Source organism: Phasianus colchicus, chromosome 24 (assembly GCF_987193195.1).
Source record: "Phasianus colchicus chromosome 24, bPhaCol1.hap1.1, whole genome shotgun sequence".
Classification (NCBI taxonomy): Eukaryota; Metazoa; Chordata; class Aves; order Galliformes; family Phasianidae; genus Phasianus; species Phasianus colchicus.
This window is the reverse complement of record NC_143459.1, coordinates 704,365-725,545: the sequence shown is the minus strand read 5'-3', so window position 1 is coordinate 725,545 and position 21,181 is coordinate 704,365. Positions and strand designations below refer to the sequence as shown.

The window sequence follows — 21,181 nt, the reverse complement described above, 5'->3', positions numbered from 1 at the left end:
GACGGAGCAGCCCGTGGCCTTGCTGGGTTTTTCTCTTGAGGACGGGGTTACACACACACCTACAGGACGCTCTCCTGCTGTGTCGTGGGGATCAGAGCAAACCCCATTGCTGTCTGAATTCGTAAACCACAGAGGTAAGGTTCCTCAGCACAGCTGGATCCACTCCTAGTCCCAGACGCGTTCAGGAGTTTGTGACTAAGGGATCCTACGTGCACAAAGATATAATCAAAGATATAACCTTAGTGAAGCTGACAAAGCTCAAAGCAAACTATTAGTCACTTACTGAGGATCCGTACCAGCAAGATGCCTTGACATCAAGGTGGAAAGGATCTCTGTGCAGGTGTGACATCAAGAGGCATCCCTGCTCAAGGGTGTAGGAATGGAATGTTGTTTCTGCATTAGATATTAAAAAGGGGGAACTGATCTGAAGAAGGAGAGCACAGTGTACTTGTGTTTTGTAACTTGTCCTTAGAAATAGCTGATGTGAAAAAGTAGAAATACCATATATGTTAGTAACATACTTTAGAAATACAGTTGCTGAATTGTGTGATTAATTCTTGCTTGCAAAACTGCAATAGTTCTTAAATGTTCCAAATAGTATAGGTATAGTATTGTGGACTAGAAAGCACATTGTAGGGCTGTTCTGTTTGGATAAGAGACCCTCAGCAAAAGAAAAACAGACTTAACAAACATCAGAGAAGCCAGGGCCTCTACACAAGGCTGGATTGCCTTGCTCTGAGGGTAGGTTGGGTTGCAACAGGCAGGGATCAAGATACTCCCCCCTATCCTCCTTCCAAGCTTATCTCTATGCACGGGCGAGCAGATGTCCAGAAACAATGACCGAGAGTTGAATGAGCAAGTGTGAGAACTTAACTAATTAGCGATATATGCTTAGCTAGTGTCCGTATGTTTAGTTGAGCGTCAGGAAGATTGTGAACCTGAAGTACTCAGCCAATGAGGAAGCAGGGGAGAAAGTGGTAAGTGTTGAGTTACAGGGCGTAAAAGATGTAACGCTGCTTTCTGTAAGTAAGGAGAGGACAAGATAAGGGTTAACCATTGTATAGGAATGCAGGTAAGCAGGATGTGAGGCCAGCTAAGAAAAGAACATCTCGAAACTCCGTGGTAAACTTGAAGAAACATTACACAAGGAACGAGTCAGGATGGGATTACTTCTGTTGTGGACAATGAGCCTTCATCCCATGACCACCAGAAGGAGGCCCCCACTGCCCACGCGTGCAAGAGGGAGGGACCATATGCTGATGAGTTCTTGGAAATGTAATGAATACGTATACGAATGTTTTTCCAGGAAAATCATTGATTATGTATTAGTTCGGCCTCTATCTGTACCAAGCTTTTGCCCTACGTTGTGCAAGTTAGGAGGAACGATCTGCCTTGCACCCGGTGTCTGCGCAGCACTGATGAAAACATAGCTGCTTTCGTAACTACTTTGTGGTTACAGAGTTTGGTTCCGCACGACAGCGGGAGACCCGGCACTGCAATTGCAAATCAAATCTGCTTTATCAGAGAGACCATCCTGATAAATTATTTGCATATTTCCAAGCAAGGGGAGAGCTTGTCCTGCAGCTACGCAATACGATGCATTTCCATATCCACCCCTGTGCATAGTGTGCAGCATAGTTCTGAGTGCCTGATACGACCCAAGCAAAATCAATTTCTGTAGGTTATTAAAAAATAAAATAAAATTCTTTCCTTTAGTTTCTGCTCCCTGTTCCACTTATTTATGTTCTCCCTTGCTTCATATGTAACTTCCAAACGTGGCATTTTGCAGATAATACCTTTTCCCCCTTTCATCCTGTGATGGCTTCTGATGGTCCCTTGTTTCTCAGTTATAACAGTTGTCATGAGCCCATTCATGTAAGAATTTGGGACTGGAGTTTACTCCATGACTCTTACAATAGTTAGTGTCCCTAGTTGCTATCATGCAGACTGCAGCAATTTATAGCAGATAGATACAGTTACAGTATACACTCCTGAGGGGGGAGCAGGAATGTATGTATTGATGAACATAGATATGCCGTAGTAGATTAACAGGACTGGAGATGGCTGGATACACTTGGTTATTTTCCACATGGAGGACAGGGTTACACACACCCACACACACACACACACCTACAGGACGCTCTCCTGCTGTGTCATGAGGATCAGAGCAAACCCCATTGCTGTCTGAACTCTTCAAACCACAGAGGTAAGGTTCCTCAGCACAGCTGGATCCACTCCTAGTCCCAGACGCGTTCAGGAGTTCGTGACTAAGGGATCCTACGTGCACAATCAAAGATATAACCTTAGTGAAGCTGAGAAAGCAAAGGATCTCTGTGCAGGTGTGACCTCGAGGCATCCCTGCTCAAGAACAGAGCTTATCCTGCAGCCTGCTGCTGTGCAGGAGAGCTTAAGAGGTGCTTGTGCTGCTCTCTATTTTGGTGGTAAGATGATTGACCCATTGCTGTGCTTTGTTTTTAGGCACATGCTCAATTGGCCCTCAGCTGTTGAGCCAGAGGTCTGCTGTGAGTTCTTTCAGCGTCCCAGTTTGAGACGGTTTTGTGATTGCTAACCTGATTTAGCCAGGAGTGTTGCTCACTGTCTTCCTGTGCCAGGCTGAGGGAGGAAGGTGGGAGAAAGGAAGAAAGAAAGGGAGAGAAGGGAGCGCACCATCATACTGGCTTTGCTGGGAAGGAAGCCTGGTAAGAGCAGTGCTGCTGGTCTGAGTCCCAGCTGGCTTTTACCCCTAGGCGGTGCCCTGCAGGTGGGCTGGTGAGGGTTTGGCAGGGATTGCTGCATTCCCTCACACCTCTCCTGCCTTTTGTTCCTCTTGTCCCAGCAGTTTAACATCTGCCTGCAGCAGAGCAGCAACTGGCCACAGCATGTCGATCTCAGGCAGGGGCTTGGGGAAGCAGCCAGGAGAGGGCAAGGAGCAAGAGATGGGAGTGCAGGGTGAGAGTGAGGTGTCCTCAGCCATCGTCTGTGTGCTGGGAACAAAGAAGCCGCAGGGACGGGAGTTTCTCTCCTCTCCAAGCTGCTTCCCTGGGCCTTGGCTGTTCCCGGCAAGGAGCACTTGCAGGAGCCCGTACCTTTTGCAGAGGTGGCCGTGTATTTCAGCAGGGAGGAGTGGGCCCCGCATCCTTTTCAGAGACGCCAAAGGCGTGCTGGGCTCCAAAGGAAGTCGGTATGTGTTGGGCCAGTGTCATTCAGAATTGAAACAGGGACACGCTGACATGCACCAGAGTGGGCTCATGCTTGACATCTTGTAAACAGGGTTGAAAAGAAACCTCAAAATAAACACACGCAGCCTTTGTAAACCGTCCCCTCCAAAATCAACACATTTTGCACAGCCAGAGGTGCCTTCCCAGTCTTCTGCCTGTTGGCAGCTTTACTTCCTCTGTTTTTTCTTCAGATCACAGCAGAGTGAGTCTGCCTGCATCAGCGGAAGAGCTGCCTTCGGGGAGGTGCAGATGCAGTCAGCCGTTGTGGAATTCATCTTGAACCTCTCAGATGTCCTCTTCCGCTCCAAATCCAGCCCGCTCATTGGAGATAGAGCGAGTGAATGTCTTCCTCCATTAGCTTTAGCTTGATCAGACACCTTGATCAAGTTCAGATCTCCCCCAAGGTACTTGACATATGCTTCTACTGTCGAGGAGACAACAGACTTCTGGGCTGATATAAGAATATGGCAAATGTGGCTACCAGTATCTTTCCGGGAAGCCAGGGATGCTCTACGAGAACACATGAAAGTGTGGCTGAAAGTTTGGCTGCTGCTGTTAGATCCTCACATTGACAGGCTGTACAGAGTAACTTAAATCCGTCCCCCTACTCTCTCTTTTCTTTCTAAAATCACTTTCTTCAGTGCTTCTGTGTGCTTTTGCACTTGAGCTATCTTGCAGTACGACACAATGCATGATCCGTTGATCCTTACAAGCATCTTAGAAGACAAATAGCAAGCAGCAGATTTAAAGAAAGCTCTTGGTATTCATTAGCGTTGATGCTGAGAAACAGAGTCTTGCACTTAATGTGCGATACTCTGACAGCTGCTTTCCTGGTTGTTTCTTCTGCGCAGCGTCTATAGGTTAATCAGCAGGGCTGTCCAGCTGCATGGCAAAGACTGCACCGGCCCTGCAGCTGTTGCCCAGTTCTCCGCCTGCACTGCAGAGTTGAGCTTAGGTGCTAAGAGTGAGGAAATAACTGCAACGTGTTTGTGCCCAGCCCTGGAACCTACAGCTTTCCTTGAGTAACTGCTAAGACCGGAAGCGCACCTGGTCCAGTGGAAAGAAACAGGCCTGCACCAGGAAGAAAGTTTCCTCTGCATGTTAGATGAGTAAGTGTGAAGAGCACAAGCAATTATTATTCCGAAGGAGCGCTGAGTTTGTTCCATCTACTTTGATACCCCGACCTTCCCATGAAATTTGCACAGTCACTGCAGTTATTGCCACTGGTGGAGTAGAGATAGCTGCTTTTCCAGAATATTTGCTGCTTCCCATTTGATACGAGCGTTGCTCTTCTTTGGATAGCACAGTTGCTGTAAGTCCAGCTTTTGTTCCTACTGGAAGGCAGTTCTTATGTCAGCAGGATGCAGGGGTTAACTTGGTTGAACAGGAACAGCCCACAGCAGGCTGAGCTCTACCAGGGGAAGATCGACATGCAAAGCACCTGAGCCATAAGATGATCCAGGCTGTAGAATGGAGCATATCACGTTGGCTCGTTGTTTAATGATTCAGACGTTCACGTTGTCTGCTTCCCCACAAGCAGAAGGGTCGGGGAATGTCACAGTGTATCAGCTAAGCTTGGCAATACTGCTGTGGCAAGGCAGCCCCTCTGAGCACAGCGTCTCAACCTGGGCCAGCCTTCAAGAGGGGACAGCATTCCCCAGCCTGCTTTAAGCCATCCCAAGTTGGTCTAGTTGGATGTCTGTGTACCATTTGGCCCGAAGCCTGGCTACTCAGGTACAGCTGACAAACACATGAGGCTGTGCACACATTACCCAGGAGCTGTGATGTTAAAGAGAGAAGTAGTAGGAATGGATCCAGCCAGGATGTTGATGTGAGGGGATGATACGCTTCCCTCCCACGCCTCTTATCGCACGAGAAAGGCCTTATGAATGCCTGCTCTGTAGGCAGTGGCAAAGAAGGACCGCTCTGAGAGCAGACTCCTCGTGCTCACCTGCGCTGCCCTGCAGCGAGAGGCTTCAGAGATCCTAGCAGCTGGCACTGTGAGCTACTTTGGTAGAAGTTTAAAGGTTTGTCTCCAAAACCAAGCACAGGCTGTAAGCAGGCCAAGAGAAAGGCGCAGACCGTTGCTGGCTTTGTTCCGGGCACTGCAGTGCTCTGTGACCAAGAATTACCACCAGGAGCTGTTCTACCGGCTGTGCCCACACCTCGCTGGCATATGTGGCTGAGAAGCCCGTGCACGTGGCCAGCCAGGAGCTGCTGCCCTTCTGACCACCTCACTCAATAACTCCTCTCTGCGTGGGTGCACATGCTGGAAGCTATTACTCAAGGAATAATACAAAGATAAGAAATAAGCACTAAACAGGGCTTATTGTCATGAGGTAACTAGACAAGAGGAATGAAAAAATGCATGCTGTATTTTGATTACAAATACGTAAGCACAAGCCCTGTGTGGGGCCTGGTTCAGCAGTTCAGCTTGCCTTGTGCACTTTGCCTGGTCGTAGGGAAAGTGGCAGGGTCTGATGCAGTGGCGGAGTTGTATGGACGCTGTGTTTGTTGCTCCGCATCCAAAAGTGCAGCAGTTTCTGGAGAGCCAGGTGGGACCTATAGGTGATGGTCCTCTCGCCACCGAGCGTCCAGTTGCCAGCAGTGGGTGAGTTCACTGGGACTTTGGGGATGGGAGGTGCCAGCCAGCAAGCCTTCAATTTCTGTGATTAAATTCAGGCTTGGAAGCGCGCTACGCTACGTGGGAAATACAGTTGGTGCAGGAAAGGGGATGTCCTTAGCCGAGGTACTGGCAAACTGAAGGAAAGCAGATGAAACTGGAGATCTATCAACAAAAATGTAAGCAGGTGACACTTGACTTGGCAGGTTTGTGGGAAGGTCAGCTTCCCCATGTTTGTATTTCAGCCATCACCCTCCATACCGGAGAGGCTTTCTTTGCTCGGCTTGCTTAATTGCAGCACGTTTCGCATGCATGGATAGCCTGTGCGATAGCGCCCTTGATCCAGACCCCATTTCCACATTGCATCTCGTCCTCAATGGCCTGAGGTGTCGTGGGAGCACAGAGCTGTAAATATTTCCCTCTTGGGGTAGCTGAAGCACTATGAAAGTCTGCCAGGCGAAGCTGTGGCTGCTCCATCCCTGGAGGTGGATGGGGCTCTGGGCCGCATGACCACGTGGGTGGCATCCCTGCCCACGGCAGTGGGGCTGGGGTTCTAAGCTCTTTACTGTCCCTTCCAACCCAAGGCATTCTATGAGTCTGCGTTTCCATGACGTAAGCACCCTGGTGCAGTGCATCACAAGAGCGGCAGCCCGCGGGGAGCCGCCACCCGGAATCTCGGAGCCGTGAGGTCACAATGCCCCGTCCTCTGACTGTGCTGTGCTGTGCCGCAGGCTTCGCTCTGTGCGACACTCACTGTGGCTGCAGCGGTGGTGTTGGAAGCATGGTGCGAGTGTGGGGGGCCATGGCCCCTGCCCGCCTTGTCCTCTTCCTCCTACTGATGGCCATGTGTTTCCGGGAGACCTGTGCTGCTCCGTGGCGAGCACCGGGAGCAGGTGGGTGGGCAGAAATGGGACCCAAACTGAGCAGCACTGGCGGCAAGAAGTCAGGCTGCGTCCCCACGGCCCTGTGCCACACTTCCCTGGGGCCTGCCTTCCACGGGGGTGGTGTTGGGCAGGGGGTGATGGGCAGCACCGCAGGAGCCGAGCGGAGCCCGTGGCAGCGCTGCTCCCCAGAGCCGGCTCCAGCCATGCCGGGCTGTGGCTCTGCTGCTTGCTGGCTGGAGCACAGCCTTCATCCTGGGAGATGTCCTGGGGAGAGCTCAGACGATGTGTGCTGGGAAAAGCGTGAGCATTTCTGCTCCAGGCTCACGGTACTCCTGGTACCATAGATGAATGCCAGTTTCCAGCACGGAGCCCCGGCCCACAGCCCAGGGGAGGAGACAGGCGTGCTTTCCTCCAGTGCTTCAGCGTGACCTTCCTGGTCATTAGCGGCCTCCCAGGAAGAAAGCCCCGGGGGGCTGCATCTTCTTCCCTGCGGTCCGTGAGGGATGTGGCACACGGCTTGGGGAGAGTACTGTGTACGCTGCCAGTGCCAGCCTACAGGTCACCCTGGCCGCTCTGCAACTTTGGAGACCTGAGTCCTTCTCCCGTGCCGTTCCACGACCCACATCCAGTGACTGAGGGAGAAGGAGATCACACCATGCAATGGGAATTTCTCTCGTCTGTTCTTGATTCTAGATGATGCGCTTGGTGCTCCCTTTGCAAATGATCGTTTGGGTCCGGATTTTGTGGCTGTGCCTGTGGGGCAACCCAGAGGTAAGTTGTGTCTGTTAACTTGGAGGCAGAAACGTTCACGCTCTCCTAGTTTACTTGGGTGCAATTTTACTTAAGATCCTCTCAAGATCTTCCGAGCCTGTTTGTGCCTTGAAGGGCATGCACAGTGGAGGCGTGAGTATTTCTTTACTTGGAGAGCTGCCACATTTCAGTGGGAAGGTTACCGCTGCCCCTCCTCAGCTGAGAGAGCCCAGAGCTTTGTATTTGGGCCGTGGCATTCCCTGGCCCACCGCCAGAGCCTACAGGTCACTCAGGGAAAAGGAGGCCCCCACACGTGCTGGAAGCTCTCCTCACCTGTGTCTGATCACACTTGTGCCTGCAGGCCCTGCTGGTGAATCAACAGAAGAGGATCCTGTCTACGAATCTGAGGGGGATGCAGGAGGTAAGTCACCAGGTTTCATTTCCTTGCTATTAGATGATATTTGGCTGGGATAGTTCAGCAAGGCAGTGACGTACCAAAGCCTAGGTTTAATCCAGTCCGTGCGGTTGAGGTTAGAGCTGGGGTGAGCTCCAGGAGGGCGTTCCTCTGGGCAGTTCTGCACGGGGTTAGTTGTGTATGACGGTGGTGCTCCTGCAGGCAGCCAGGAACTGTTTCCAAGGTGCTCCTGTGCGGAAGGGAGAGAATAGTGTTGCGAAGGAATTCCCGGCATTAATTGCATCCTGTGTCATTCTGCCTGGAAGGATGTTTAATGGGAGTTGTTCTGTCCTGCGTTTGTTTGCAGATGTGACTGGAGCAGGCGATCCAGGATCCGCTCTGAGCTCTGGGCCCGAAACTCTGGAGGATGGCATGGGTAAGTCATGGCTTTGTAATTCCTGCGAGAGCTTTCATTGCCCATTTCAGTGCCGTTTCATGGCACGATCCCCCATATGCTCTGCTACTCAGTGATGCTGTAGTGTATGAGTGAAACTTTTCACGGGTCTCTGGTTGCAGAAGTGCCCCCATGGATGTCTTTGCCCGGTCGTTCATTTCCTCCCGCGCTGGAGCCCAGCTGGAATCCCAGCGGTGAGTAGTTTGTCTTTACTGTCTCCGCTGACTCACCGCTGGTCTCCAAAACTTCATGCACGTGATATTTGACTTCGTACATTCTGTACAGGTCCGGAAAGAGGAAGGGATGAACCCAGAAGAGGAAGATACTCCCCGGGCTCATCCCGTCTCCTAAAGGATCTGCTGAAGGAAATGGAGAAGGCAGCGCGTGGTAGGTATACGTCAGTGTGTTCACCGTGAGACCTGGGAAGCTGAGGTCTGACGTTCATGTGTGGACAAGCCGTAGCCTGCACAGCAGGAAGGGATCGCGCAGAGCCGTGCTGCGGTGGTGTTCCATGTAACGCCTTGCAGGCACTGTCGAGCACCAGAGATGGTCTGCTGCCACTCTGCATCCAGCCGAGACCCAGCGGCAGCTGCTCCCCCAGCACGACCATTACTTGTCAGAGCTGCTTTGTGCAGACGCTGGCACCCAGATGGCACACAGATGGCGAGTGCCGTGCTTCTGTTCATACAAAGCCCTCTGTGCAGCTGAGCAAGTTGAAGGCAGGAGGAGCATCCCGATCAGGGATGGCTGCCTTTGCTAATGCTGGAAATGAGCTGGAGACGCTGATTCTGAAGGTGCTTGTGCTGGAGCTTGAATTTCAGCCTGCAGATAGCTGGCTGTGGTGGGTGGAACGTGATGGGTGGTGATGCTCACAGCACAGGGTGTGAGGGCCTTGCGTAGGAGCTGATTCCTGAGGAGGCATGAGAGGGTCGGCACCCTCCAGTTCCAGGGAGGGCCCAAATGCCCTTGGGCAACGGAGGGGGTGACAGTGGATGCGGGGGGCTGGGACCAGCAGACTTTGCCTGAGCTCGGGATTGGAGTAGCTCAGTTCCCGATGAGAGCACATCACGTCCAAGCTTACTGTCCTGCTTTCCTTCTAAAGGAACTGACCAAGAAACTGAGCAGGATGCACTGCAGGAAGGCAGCCATCCCACACTGCCGGTCTCGGACAGTGGAACGCAGGCAGCGACAACAACTGGCATGCCAGGTAATTTCTGTCCCGCGCTCATCCAGCGTCACTAACCAGAGTCGCTGTGTGCCTGCAGGCTCTTGCTGCCTGCCCTTGCACACCAGGTCAGCAGCCAAACCTGGGCGTGTGAGCACAGAGCACGTGTAAAAGAAGCCAGGGATGGCTCTCTGAAAATGGCTGGCCTCAGTGGGGTGTGGAGAGTTGTTCCAGCGGCGTGCCAGAGAAGGTACTTGCAGACCTCTGTGACGCTGCTCAGCTCCCACCACTCGCAGTTCCCAGAGAGTTGTGAGCTTTGCCCTTTTGCAACAAAGCCACCCGAGGGTGATGAGCGGGGTCCTGTGTGGCAGGAGCCTGCAGGAGTGTTTCTCCCCTGGGCTGGCTCCGGCTGTGCCCTGCGCTGGCTGCCGCCCGTCCTTGAGCCCGGGGGGTGTCCTGCGGGAGAGCTCAGGACACACGCGCTGGGGAAAGCGTGAGGGATTCTGCTCTGCAGTGCTCCCCACAGACAAAGCGCAGATCCCAGGGCACAGCCCTCGGCCCAGAGGAAGACACGGGTAGTGCCTGTGCAGCCTCTCCCTACCCAACGAGAGGTGGAAGCGATCCTACTTGTCCCCTGGTGCTTAGGCACCAGAGGCAGAGGCACCCGCTAGTGAAGCTCTCTTGGGTCCGTGAAGCACACTGAGAGATCATCTGTAGCGCAGGTGAAGGTAACGTGGGACATTGTCTCGTTTCTTCCAGGGATGAATGCCGGGAAAAGCACAGAGGCTGCTGTTCACAAATCTGTGCGGAAGCGCCACATCGCAGCCATGGTGATGTTCTCAGCTGTGCTGCTGTCTGCGCTGGTGCTGGCCTGTGGTGCTGTGATATGGATGTGCAAAAAATACCCGTGAGTTGGCTTTTCCCCAAAACACCTGATTGCTGCATTTGGCAACGAAGCATTTGTAGTGCCAGGATCCTGGACGGCCAAATCAGCTGCTGGCAGTACACTGCCAGGACTTACGTTGCCAAGTCTTTCAAGTTTCCGCTTATTTCCTGTCCGTGAGTAGTGCTTTCTGAAACTCCTTCTCACAGAGTGTGCAAGAGAGAAGAGAAAGCAGCAGAACCAGCTCATCCTGAGACCAACTAGGAGCGAGTTCCAACCGGAGGTGAGGGCAGAATGGAGCTGGGAGAGGCAACAAAAGAGACTCTTGCCCCGTCAAACAAGAATCTCAGCAATAGTTCCGGTCCATTCCATTCTGCCATCCAAGAGGCCAAAGGTCTTCAAAGTCATCTGGAAGGCCTGGAGCGTGAACTCAGAGCCGCAAAAGAGGTCCACGGGTCAGCGGACGGCCCTGACAGTGAGAGCGGAGAATCAGCAGCAGAGCTTTTGTCCTTCATCCTGCACTCTCCAGGACAAGTATCACCAATAATTTGAAGATTCTTAGCTCGCCATAGCTACAACCCTGTTGAGGGTCCTGATGAGGACCCAGAAAGCGAGCTTCCTCCGAGCACCGGACAATACGTTAACGTCTTTGGAGATGTGGATGAGGATGGCTGGTTCAGGGAGAGCTGACAGATGGCACGGGAGGACTGGTCCCTTCCAGTCTGGTTGCAGAGGTTTCAGATGATGAACTAGATACACCTCAAGTTCCTGACAGAATTCCTGCATTACTCCGTCTGCAAGACCAGCCCCTGCTCCACTCAATGTTCCGGTGGAGTGTGTGCAGGATGTGGATGAGCTCCTTCAAACCAAAACCAAAACCAAAACCAAAACCAAAACCAACCAATTAAACACCCACAATAAAACAATCAAACAAACAAAAAACCCTACGCTGTTCTTTTTCTTGGATAAACGGCTGTTTACGAGGGTGGATAGTGATAGGACATGGAGGAGTGGTTTTAGACCGAGACAGGGGAGGATTAGGCTAGATATTAGGAGGAAGTTTTTTCACACAGAGGGTGGTGGAGCACTGGAGCAGGCTGCCCAAGGAGGTTGTGGATGCCCCATCCCCAGAAGCATTCAAGGCCAGGCTGGAGGTGGCTCTGGGCAGCCTGGGCTAGTGGTAGCCTGGTTGGTGACCCTACAAGTAGCAGGCGGGTTGAAAGTAGATGAGCACTGTGGTCCTTTTCAACCCAGGCCTTTATATGATTCCATGATTATATGATTGTATCAGACGTCGGGGCAGTAATGTGGAAGAAACAAGCCTTGAAGTTAAGCTTGGTTTGCTCTGCCCCTCATACACCTGATAATTGCACCCCTTGCTTGGCAGATGGCCTTTCTGTGGGGTGTAGACGAGGAAAGGGGAGGAGGAGAATAAAGCAGCAGTTTTGTCCCAGAGCTTTTGTTTCACTGGGGTCTGGCCCTATTTTCTGAAACTAAGAGACAGCGTGTGGAAGAAGGACAGGGAGAGGTGCAAGGAGGTTTTGTTCTTGGTGCTGACTCCAGCCTGCTGCTTGCTGCTGGGAAAGGCGTGCTTGGCTCCAAGGGAGGATGTATGGTGGAGAGCCAGCAGCTGGCAGGTTTGGGATCCCCAGGATGCCCAGCAACAAAGGGCAACAGCCCAAGCAAGAGCTGGGGTGATTTGTTTTTAAACTGCATCCACTTACGTCCTGTCCCGCTGCATCTGTATGCAGCTGGCAGAAAGCAATGCCCTGTGTCCCATGCCGCCTTTGCACAAACTGGAACCAACTCCGCTGCGGATGAGCTCCTTCAAAACAAAAAACAAAAACAAAACCCAAAACCAACCAATTTAACACCCAGCATAAAACAATCAAACAAAAATCCCTTTGCTGTTCTTTCTCTTGGATACACTGAGGTGATACTTGTTCTAGCTGTGACTTTGCAGTGAGTCTTGAAGTAGATTTGAACTGCTGGAAGTTGGCAGTGTCTGCATTCCGTTCTCCTGGTTTCCTTGCTGGTCAGAGATAAGGTGCCATGCGTCCATTCTCCATCTCTAGCTGTCTCCTGAATCATGAGAACAGCCTTTCCATAATGCGAGAACAGCCTTTTCACAGAACTGGAGTGGATTCACGCCCATGAAGACACAGTGAGGTTCAAGAAGGCCAAGTGCAGGGTGCTGCACTTGGGTCCGGGGCCATCCTGGGTATTTATACAAATCAGGGGAAGATCTCCTTGAGAGCAGCCCTGCGGAGAAGGACTTGGGGGTCACTGTCCCTTAAGAGGTTGGAAGTTCACAGTGAGGTAGACTGTGGGAACGTAAGGAAAAACTGTTCAGAGCAGCAGCTCTGGAGTCGGGGGGCTGCACAGAGCAGCAGCTGCGGAGCAAGATAAGCAGCATGAGAACCAAGGACACCTTCAGAAGAAGAAGGAACATCTCACGGCTCTGATTGGCTAAGCACCTGTGTGAACGGTTAAGGAGTGTTTTGCAGAATGCTCTGTTAACATGTATAAATAGAGAAGTGCTTAACAATAAAGCAGACAAATGCCACTTCACGGGTATTAGAGGAATTTCCAATCATGAGCTTCACTTTTGCAATATGTATGAGCTAATTATTTCATGTATAAATAGCCACGATATACTTAATAAAGTTGAGACCTGTTGATTATGATAGCATGAGACTTGTCTCCCGTGGTCTTTTCTCCGACAGTAGACTACTGGCCTTCATCCGCTGGAGATCCTACCACATTTTTAGGACGCATGCTCAAGAGGGTGGGACAATATGTTAATAATTTCTTAGAATTCCGGCCCATTTTTGTGGAACTTTGAATATGTGTATGTTATGTCTGTAAGTATGTGACCAGCGCTTTTCATACAACATTTCCACCACGGCTGTTTCCCTCAAAGACTGAATACCTTTTTCGACAGTATTCCACTTTTTCATCTCAGGCTTCAGATCACCTTTGAAGGGCTATCTTTCCCTCAAGGCTGATAACACTCGTTCCCAGGGTGGCAACTCTGTCCAAGCATCTACTAATCCCTCTGACAGTAGCTGAGTCTCTGGCAATGCTTCCTAGTTGGTGAGCTTCATTACCATCTAGAAACACACTACTGGCCCCGTTGTCCCAGCACCGAAGCAAGCAGGTGACAATAGTTTTCTTTGGGCACCATGTAAAATAAACTCCTTTCTTGAGCCTTGGATTTCAGTCATCTTCAGAGTTCGACGAGTAGTGGTAACAGTGACTTCCTCCTCCTTACTCTCCTCTCCACATCTCTTAGTTTTTTCCATTGCCTTTCTCAGTGATGGTGGTTTTGGGGACGGCCCCTGGCCAGGATCTTCCTCTACTTCCTCTGTGTCTTCTTTCTGTTCTGGATGCGAGGACACCCATTTCCATTTCTGTCCCTCCAGAGGGGCAACTGACATCAAAAATGGTACCTCCTGTGACTGATCAGGCTTGATTTGGAGACTTCCCCCTTTGGCTTGAACCTCAGCTCGGAAACTTTCTCTCTCCAGAATAGTATTACATAGAGCTCGGTTAGCACAAGCCAAGCCCCAAATAAGTTGTACCTCATCAAATCTCTCCACGCTGCACCGTCCCTGACTTAAATACTTGCTTAGTTTTAAGCAAGGGATCCCACAGGTGTTCAAGAGTGAAATCCCATGACGCTGCAGGTCCCCACACATCAACCTCTCCATATTCTCAACGTGCCAGTCAACGTTCTCTGGTTTTGGAGAACACTTCTTCCACGTAACATGAATAGAGAAGAATACATTCAGGGAGGTTGATAACATGAGCGTGAACGTGATCACTAACTCGGCATTCCAAAAATGTGTAAAGAACTGAGAAGAGAGCCTGGAACCCGGTTTGAACATCATGTTGTTCGTAAAGTTGGCTACTCCATCTGTCAATATTCAAATCATACAGCACTGCATATAGGTGCCAGGCAGCTGTCTCCATCAGTGCCCTTACTGGAGTATTAGCTCTTTAATTCCCCATGCCTTACATGCTGTTATGATGTGGGATACTGACAACAAAAATCATAAAACCATGACAGCTGCTCACCTTCAGAAGGCCTCAGATAGGCAGGGATGTCCAGCAAGGGATACCCTCATCTCCACTGCCAACCCTTAACTGAGGTCTGGGAAGGGATGGACCCTGGCTCTACCCCCTCCTGTCACTCAGGTGCATTGCATGCTGCTGAGCTCCCCTGGGTTGACCCTGCCTTCCCCCAGGTTCTCCATCACTGGTTCAGGCCGTGACTTAGCACTTGTGCTACACCACGCTATAAGCGTGTGTTTTCTAAACACGTTTCTAAAACTCTTTCCATCTCCAGCATTGGACCAACCTCCATCTCCGGGTAGCAGCAACCTCAAAGTTTCTACAGCAAAACCTGGTCATAGACAGAACTGTCTTGAAATGGGGTCACAAATCTAGCAACAAAATGCATCTGGTAAAAGTACCAGTTCTGCCACTAAATCATTTCATAAACAAGCTATTATCCATCTTCTGCCTCCTTCTCCACACTTGAGGAGATTGCTATTAACTAACCTACCTTGTCACTATTGCAGTGCAGTGTTGTTTTTCCCAAGAGGAGCCTTCCTTAGCTCTCTCTGTCTTTGATCCCACTGAAGATGACTTAGCCTATCCTGCAGTCATAACAAATCTTCTCCATCCGGGGAAGGCGCGGAAGAAGAGGAAGACAAGTGACACGCAGAGTATGTGAGAAGTGTGATCGGCTGCCTTGCAGCAGTCTGCCTCCCTGGATTCCTCCAAACCTGCTCTCCTTACTCTGGATTTATTTACATGCGCATCTCTGGGCTGGAAGCACTCTGGACATGCCTTTTTTGAGCATGGAAGAGTGCAGTTCTTCCCACTAAAGCCCCAGGAAGCAGTAATGTTTCTACACCCAGCACTCAAGTGGGGCCCTAAAGATGCCAGCTGGGCCATCCCCATGAGTAAGCAAGAGAGACCCAGCCTGTTGTGCCTTCATAAGGCACTCCAATCTCATGACCGTGAGCCCTGCTCTGTGTCCTCCCAATCCTTTTTCCCCATGCCAGCTTGATAGCTGGATAGCAGCTACCCACCTCCTTTTGCAGCAGGCTTAGGGGGTTGAGGAATCAGCCCCACTGCTGCAAGCACGGTCAAGGCTTTATTCTCCCACTTGATGGTCAGGGTGAGGAACTTCACTTGCCTGGGGAGTCATCGAACAGAGCTGGTGAATACTTTGCTGGGCACCACAGTGGGCCAGCGCTCCACCAGCACTGAGACTCGCTGCCCATCAGTGAAGATCACAACTCAGAACTTCTCCATAGGCACTGGCGAGCAGTGCAAAGAGCAAGGAAGCCAAGGCAGCGTTGCAGTCATCCACCAAAAGTCAGGTCCTACCAATCACAAAACATATGTTTGAATGCTGCTCCAAATATTTGGAAGAGACAGGAACGAGATGGGAAGAAGCAGATTTCTTTGCAGGTGTCGTTGCTGGAGCTCTGGGCTCTCCAGCTGCCTGGGCTGGTGGGAAACGGGTATGTGTGGCTGGGGGGAAATCCTCTTTATTTGTTTCTTTGTTTTCGTAATGATAAAAGGAGGGGAAAAAAATAGAATCAAGCAAAGATTTCGGCAAGGTTGGATCAAAAGCATCCTGAACATCACTGGGAGGAAAAGGGGATTTAAGAAGAAGACAGAATGGTAATGGGGTTATTTGAAGTAAAAATAATGGAGAAGTGAAGATGACTCTTGTGCAGCCAAATAATAACCAGTAAAGACCAATATGGCCTCATCGCGGTCAATGGAGTCCCAGGGAACTAGTAAGAACCAATAGGAATGCACATCTGTATGTCCCAGGGCCGGTGCTGGCCTCTGACTGTGGCTTTAGGCCTTGGGGCCAAAGCTGGCCTCCTGGGCTGTGGCTTTGTGCCCCAGGGCCAGTGCCAGCCTCATGGGCTGGGGCTGGGGCTTTAGGCCCCGTGGCAAGTGCCAGCCTCTCTAACTGTGGCTGTGGCTTTAGTCCTAGGGCTGGTACTGGCCTGTCTGGCTGTGGCTGTGGCTTTAAGCCCCATGGCCAGTGTCAGCATCCCTGGCTGTGGCTTAAGGCCTTGGGGTCGGTGCTGGCCTCTCAGGCTTTGGCTTTAGGCCTCATTGCCCGTGCCAGTCTTTCTGGCTGTGGATGTAGCTTTAAGCCCCAGGGCTGGTGCTGGCCTCTTGTGCTATGGCTGTGGCTTTAGGCCCTGGAGCTGGAACCAGTGTTCAAACGCACCCGGAACGTCACCAGGAGGAAAGGGGGGTTTAAGAAGAAGACAGAAAGACAAGAAGGAGCACATAGGAAATCTACACGAGCGCTTAAAGGTGATTTCAGGCGAGCTGGGTGGAAGGAAGGGGGCAGAGGATGAGAACAGATCTTCTTTGCCCTTCGTTTTAAGGAACATTTAGGGAAAGGGGAGTGCAGGGGAGTGTTGCCTATCGTAGGCGTGGCGACCTGGTTCGGGAACGGCACGGCGACCAATCCCAGGTCGCTCGGTCCATCGGCTCGCTGACACCAATGTGGTGGATGGCAAATGGCGTTTATTGGCGGGAAAAACAGCCTTATATAACCTGGGCACTGAACGCTATTGGCTATCGGGAGGGGGACCCTGTCTTCCCGTACAACGCGATATCTTCCGGGCGCCAGACCCTCACTACCACATATCCCCCCTCCCTATGCACAATTAAATTAGGTAAAATATAACAATATATAACAATCTTCAATAGAAAACTCAAATAGAACAATCTTCAATAGAAAACTCAAATAGAACAATCTTCAATAGAAAACTCAAATAGAAAACATAAGGTGCTCTGAACAAGAACATTCTTACAACAGTTGTTGGTGCTCTACCAACATGATGTTAATCGGAAGAAAAAGGGGGATGGGCTGTGGCCTCAGGTGCACTCCCCATGGATGTGCCAGGTGAGCTGGATGTCCTCGGGCATGATGGTGCCTCGAAGAGCCCCACCAGGTAGGCCTCGCTCACCTACGGCTGGGCTCTGGAAGCGCAGGTCGGTCTTGAAGTCCTGTGTGATCTCGCACACCAGGCGCTGGAAGGGCAGCTTGCAGATCAGCAGCTCCGTGGACTTCTGGTAGCGGCGGATCTTGTGCAGCACCACCGTGCCGGGCTGGTCACGCCGCCTGTGGCCAGCACGCTCTTGTGGGCCACCTTGGTGGCAACCGGGCCTTTCACTTCCGCAGGCAGGGTCGAGGAGTCGACTGCTGCCTGGAGGCAATTTACAAATTGTGTAAAGCTCTCACTTCCATTTTGTCTTATGGTGGACCATGGCGATGGCTTAACAATAACTTTAGAGGCTGTGCAAATAGCATCCCTGGCCACACAAGTAGTTGTCATAACTTCATGGGCCTGGAGGCCCAGGGCCTGTGCTTGGGGGGTAATCATTGTTGGGTCTGTACCCATCAGCCGCTGCAGGCTGGAACCATGTAGTGGGTGATCCGCCCCAGTTACTTGAGCTAGTTGTCTTGCACAGTTATCTTCCCATTCTTGTTTAAAAACAATCATCCCTGCTCCGTCAAAAATTAGTCTACAGGTTTGTTTTATGTCAAATGGGAGCATATCGTCTCCCCCAAAAACACCATCTATAAGGGTGGAGACCATAGCTGAGTTAAGCCCTTTATCTGCAATTGCCTTAACAATTGCTTGTATATCCCTAGGGTTTATCAGCGAGTGGACCCTCTGTCCCCCATCCATCACCCGGACTGGGAACGCTAGTGTGGCCGATGGGGCCCAGTCAGCACATACAATCTTTATTTTTCTCCAGTCTGTAAGAGGGATTTCTCCCCCTCACGGTTTCTCTTTAATTTGGATGGGAATATTTCGGCTCTTAACTCTGTTCGTATTCATTCCCTGCTCCTCTAAGTCAATTGCGAACCACTCGTCGCAGCTAGTGTCTGACCCGGAGTCAGAGCCCGACTGATCGGCCACTTCCGGTTTCTCGTACCTTTTTGTTAGGCTCCGGCCCCGCCCGCCTCCCTTGCGGGCAGGCCGCTCCCTTCCTCTTGGTTCGTCCCGCCCTCTGCCCAGCGGGATGTTCGCCCCACAGCGGCTTTTCTTCAGACGGCCGCTCTGATTGGCTTTCCACCCTTCACTCACGCTCCCCTCACCTTCCCGGTCGCTCCCACCGCCTTTATCTAACACCTCCTCGATGTTCCCGCCAAGGGCGTCCTCCCCCCGCCCTCCCTCTCCTGGCTCGGCGCCATCTTGGGGCGCATAGGGGGGCGGTCGAGCCCAAATTTCCTCGGGCTCCGATTTCTCCGCGGCAGCCCTGGCCTCTTCGATTAACCCACCCCAGAAGGATTTAGCACGTTTCTGTCCCTCCGTGGGCGGGTCGGAGTTCGACTGAGAGGACACGTCATCGTCAGAGGGGTGCAAAGTCCGCGTGGCCGCCCCGACTCCCAGTCCCGGGGTGGCCAACAAACGGCTCTCTGCCGCCCTCCAGCTCTCCCGCTCCTGCATGGCCCTGCGCAGGGCCCGCGCGACTCTCCCCCACGACTCTAGGCTTCTCCCACAGCCCGAGGACATCGTCTCCTCAGTTAACGCTTTAGTGCGCTTATCCCACACTTCGGGGTGGAGAATATCCACCGGCTGGTCAATGACCCCGATTCGCAAAAGCCTCGCAATAGCGAGAATAAAATCTTTGGGCTTACAATCGATACCCCACTGCTTATCTAACTGCAATACGACCTTCACAAGGACTTCCATCCTCCTTGTTGGTCCGGGAGCGTCCTCCCCGCCGGGCTGGTCCTGCCGCTCCGGCCGCCGTTCACCCGTCCAGGCGACAATCCCGGGTTTCGGCACCACTTGTTGCCTATCGTAGGCGTGGCGACCTGGTTCGGGAACGGCACGGCGACCAATCCCAGGTCGCTCGGTCCATCGGCTCGCTGACACCAATGTGGTGGACGGCAAATGGCGTTTATTGGCGGGAGAAACAGCCTTATATAACCTGGGCACTGAACGCTATTGGCTATCGGGAGGGGGACCCTGTCTTCCCGTACAACGCGATATCTTCTGGGCGCCAGACCCTCACTACCACAGGGGAGAGTACCCGACATCAGTTCTTAACAGTAAAACATCTGCTCTTTCTACTGCCACATTTGATTGATGGTAGTAAGGTACATAAAATACCCAATGAATTCCTTCTTATTTTGCTTGGTTTTGCACTTCATCACGTGAGGAATGTGAGCAGGAGGTAGAACCACAATGAGCTCTCCCTTCAGCTTCGCACTTCACATGCTTTAGCAGGATTGTCTGCTTGCAGTTTCAGTCTATGCTGGGGCTGTTGGTGCATCCTCAGTGCTGGGGACTGACTCTCAACAGATCGCAGCGAGGGAGCTGCTCTTCTGCGTACAGAGCCCTGACCCCGAATCGGATCATCTGCACATCATTTAGCACCAGGCTCCCTAAGAACATGAATTACGAGGACTGCAGCGTTCTTCAGCTTAACTGGGCTGCTTCATGATCGTTGTAGCCAAGACGGCCACCTGCTGCCACTTCACCTGCTAGACCCCTTCAGATTACAAGCAACAAATTTAAGGCAGCACCTTTCCCACTTGGCACTCAGTGCATGTGCCAAGAAGTTATCATCAACATGCTTTAGGGATTTCCCGGCCCTGCTTTTTGGCTGTGTGGTACCCCTCCTTACCGTCTGGGAAGCTGGTCACCCATCAGGGCAAGTGAGGCTGTTCCAGAGATATCCCTTAATTCCTTGAAGAATAATTCATTGGTATCATTGTCCTAGCCGGGTGGCTTATACTAGACTCCCACACTGACATCCACTTGTCCCTTAATCCAGACCCAGAGTGTCTCAACCGTGTCACTGACAACTATAAGCTCCGTCCAGCCCAGCCCACCGCTACATACAGCAACGCCACTCCATCTCACCTGTCCTGCTCATCTGTCCTGGAGGGCCCAGAGCCATCCATCACACACAGCACACAAGTCACAGGACCCTTCCCACCACGCCTCATTTATTCTGCTGCTGATGTAGCTCGGGAGCCAAGCTAACCCTTCCAGCTCCTCTTGCTTATACCTCAAGCTGTGTATATTTCTGTAGAAACACGGGAAAAGAGCTTCGGTGTACACAGCTCCAAGTGGAGCAGCCAGCTATCTTGGCAGCACGCAGTGCCTCAAACTTTGGATGCCAATGTGAAAAACCAATAATGCTTAACAACCCTGCACATGGAGATCCGTAGGGCTGCTTGTTACCCTGAGAGCTCTGTCTGCATGGCTGAGTTGGTCCCAGTTTGTGCAAAGGTGGCATGGGACAGAGGGCATTGCTTCTGCCACTTGGATACAGCTGCTGGCTGAACTGGCCAAGACAGAGCCCACCCTGCGCGCCTTCCCATGTGCACATCCACCCCGAGAATGGAAGTCCTCCTTCTCTGTGTACCCCATTCCACCGCAACGAGGAAAGTAAACCATTTTGGCACCTGAAATGCTTCTGCTCCTGCAGCTTGGGCACTGCAGTCACAGCTCTGCAAGGGGTGACGTCCGCAACAGAAGGACTTTCCCCAAAGCAGAGGGAAAACAGGGAAATTCAGGAAGAGAGGAAAAAGAAGTCGCTTTCTAACTCGTGATGCAACTAGATATGGTGTGTGCCACAACACGAGGGGGCGCTCAACAATTGCAATGATTTTGCAGAGGGAAGGAGAGAGGGAAGACCTTCCTCTCAATGCTGCAACGCCCCGAGGAGATGAGAAAATCAGGCAAAACTGCAAAACGGAGAACACCTTTCGGGGGACCCTAAAGGAAAC

The 21,181-nt window shown here is 51.8% G+C and overlaps 1 protein-coding gene across 6 annotated transcripts; it reads left to right on the top strand.

The window, feature by feature from the left end:
* Positions 1-48: 48 nt before the first annotated feature.
* On the top strand, positions 49-12,453 carry LOC149915097 (uncharacterized). Of its 6 annotated transcripts, XM_090124064.1 has the most exons (11): positions 4,112-5,829; positions 5,901-6,020; positions 6,573-6,734; positions 7,419-7,496; positions 7,837-7,896; positions 8,237-8,305; positions 8,446-8,517; positions 8,609-8,710; positions 9,426-9,530; positions 10,248-10,395; positions 10,581-12,453. In XM_090124064.1, the coding sequence occupies exons 2-11, from the start codon at positions 5,993-5,995 to the stop codon at positions 10,633-10,635; spliced, it is 879 nt and encodes a 292-aa protein (XP_089980190.1). In that variant the 5' UTR covers positions 4,112-5,829; positions 5,901-5,992; the 3' UTR covers positions 10,636-12,453. The 6 variants fall into 6 exon arrangements, with proteins under 6 accessions (XP_089980192.1, XP_089980191.1, XP_089980190.1 ...); XM_090124066.1 differs by lacking the exons at positions 4,112-5,829; positions 5,901-6,020; positions 6,573-6,734 and adding exons at positions 49-134; positions 3,410-3,555 and having other exon boundaries at positions 10,581-12,451; XM_090124065.1 differs by lacking the exons at positions 4,112-5,829; positions 5,901-6,020; positions 6,573-6,734 and adding exons at positions 2,093-2,699; positions 3,410-3,555 and having other exon boundaries at positions 10,581-12,451.
* The last annotated feature ends 8,728 nt before the right edge of the window (positions 12,454-21,181 follow it).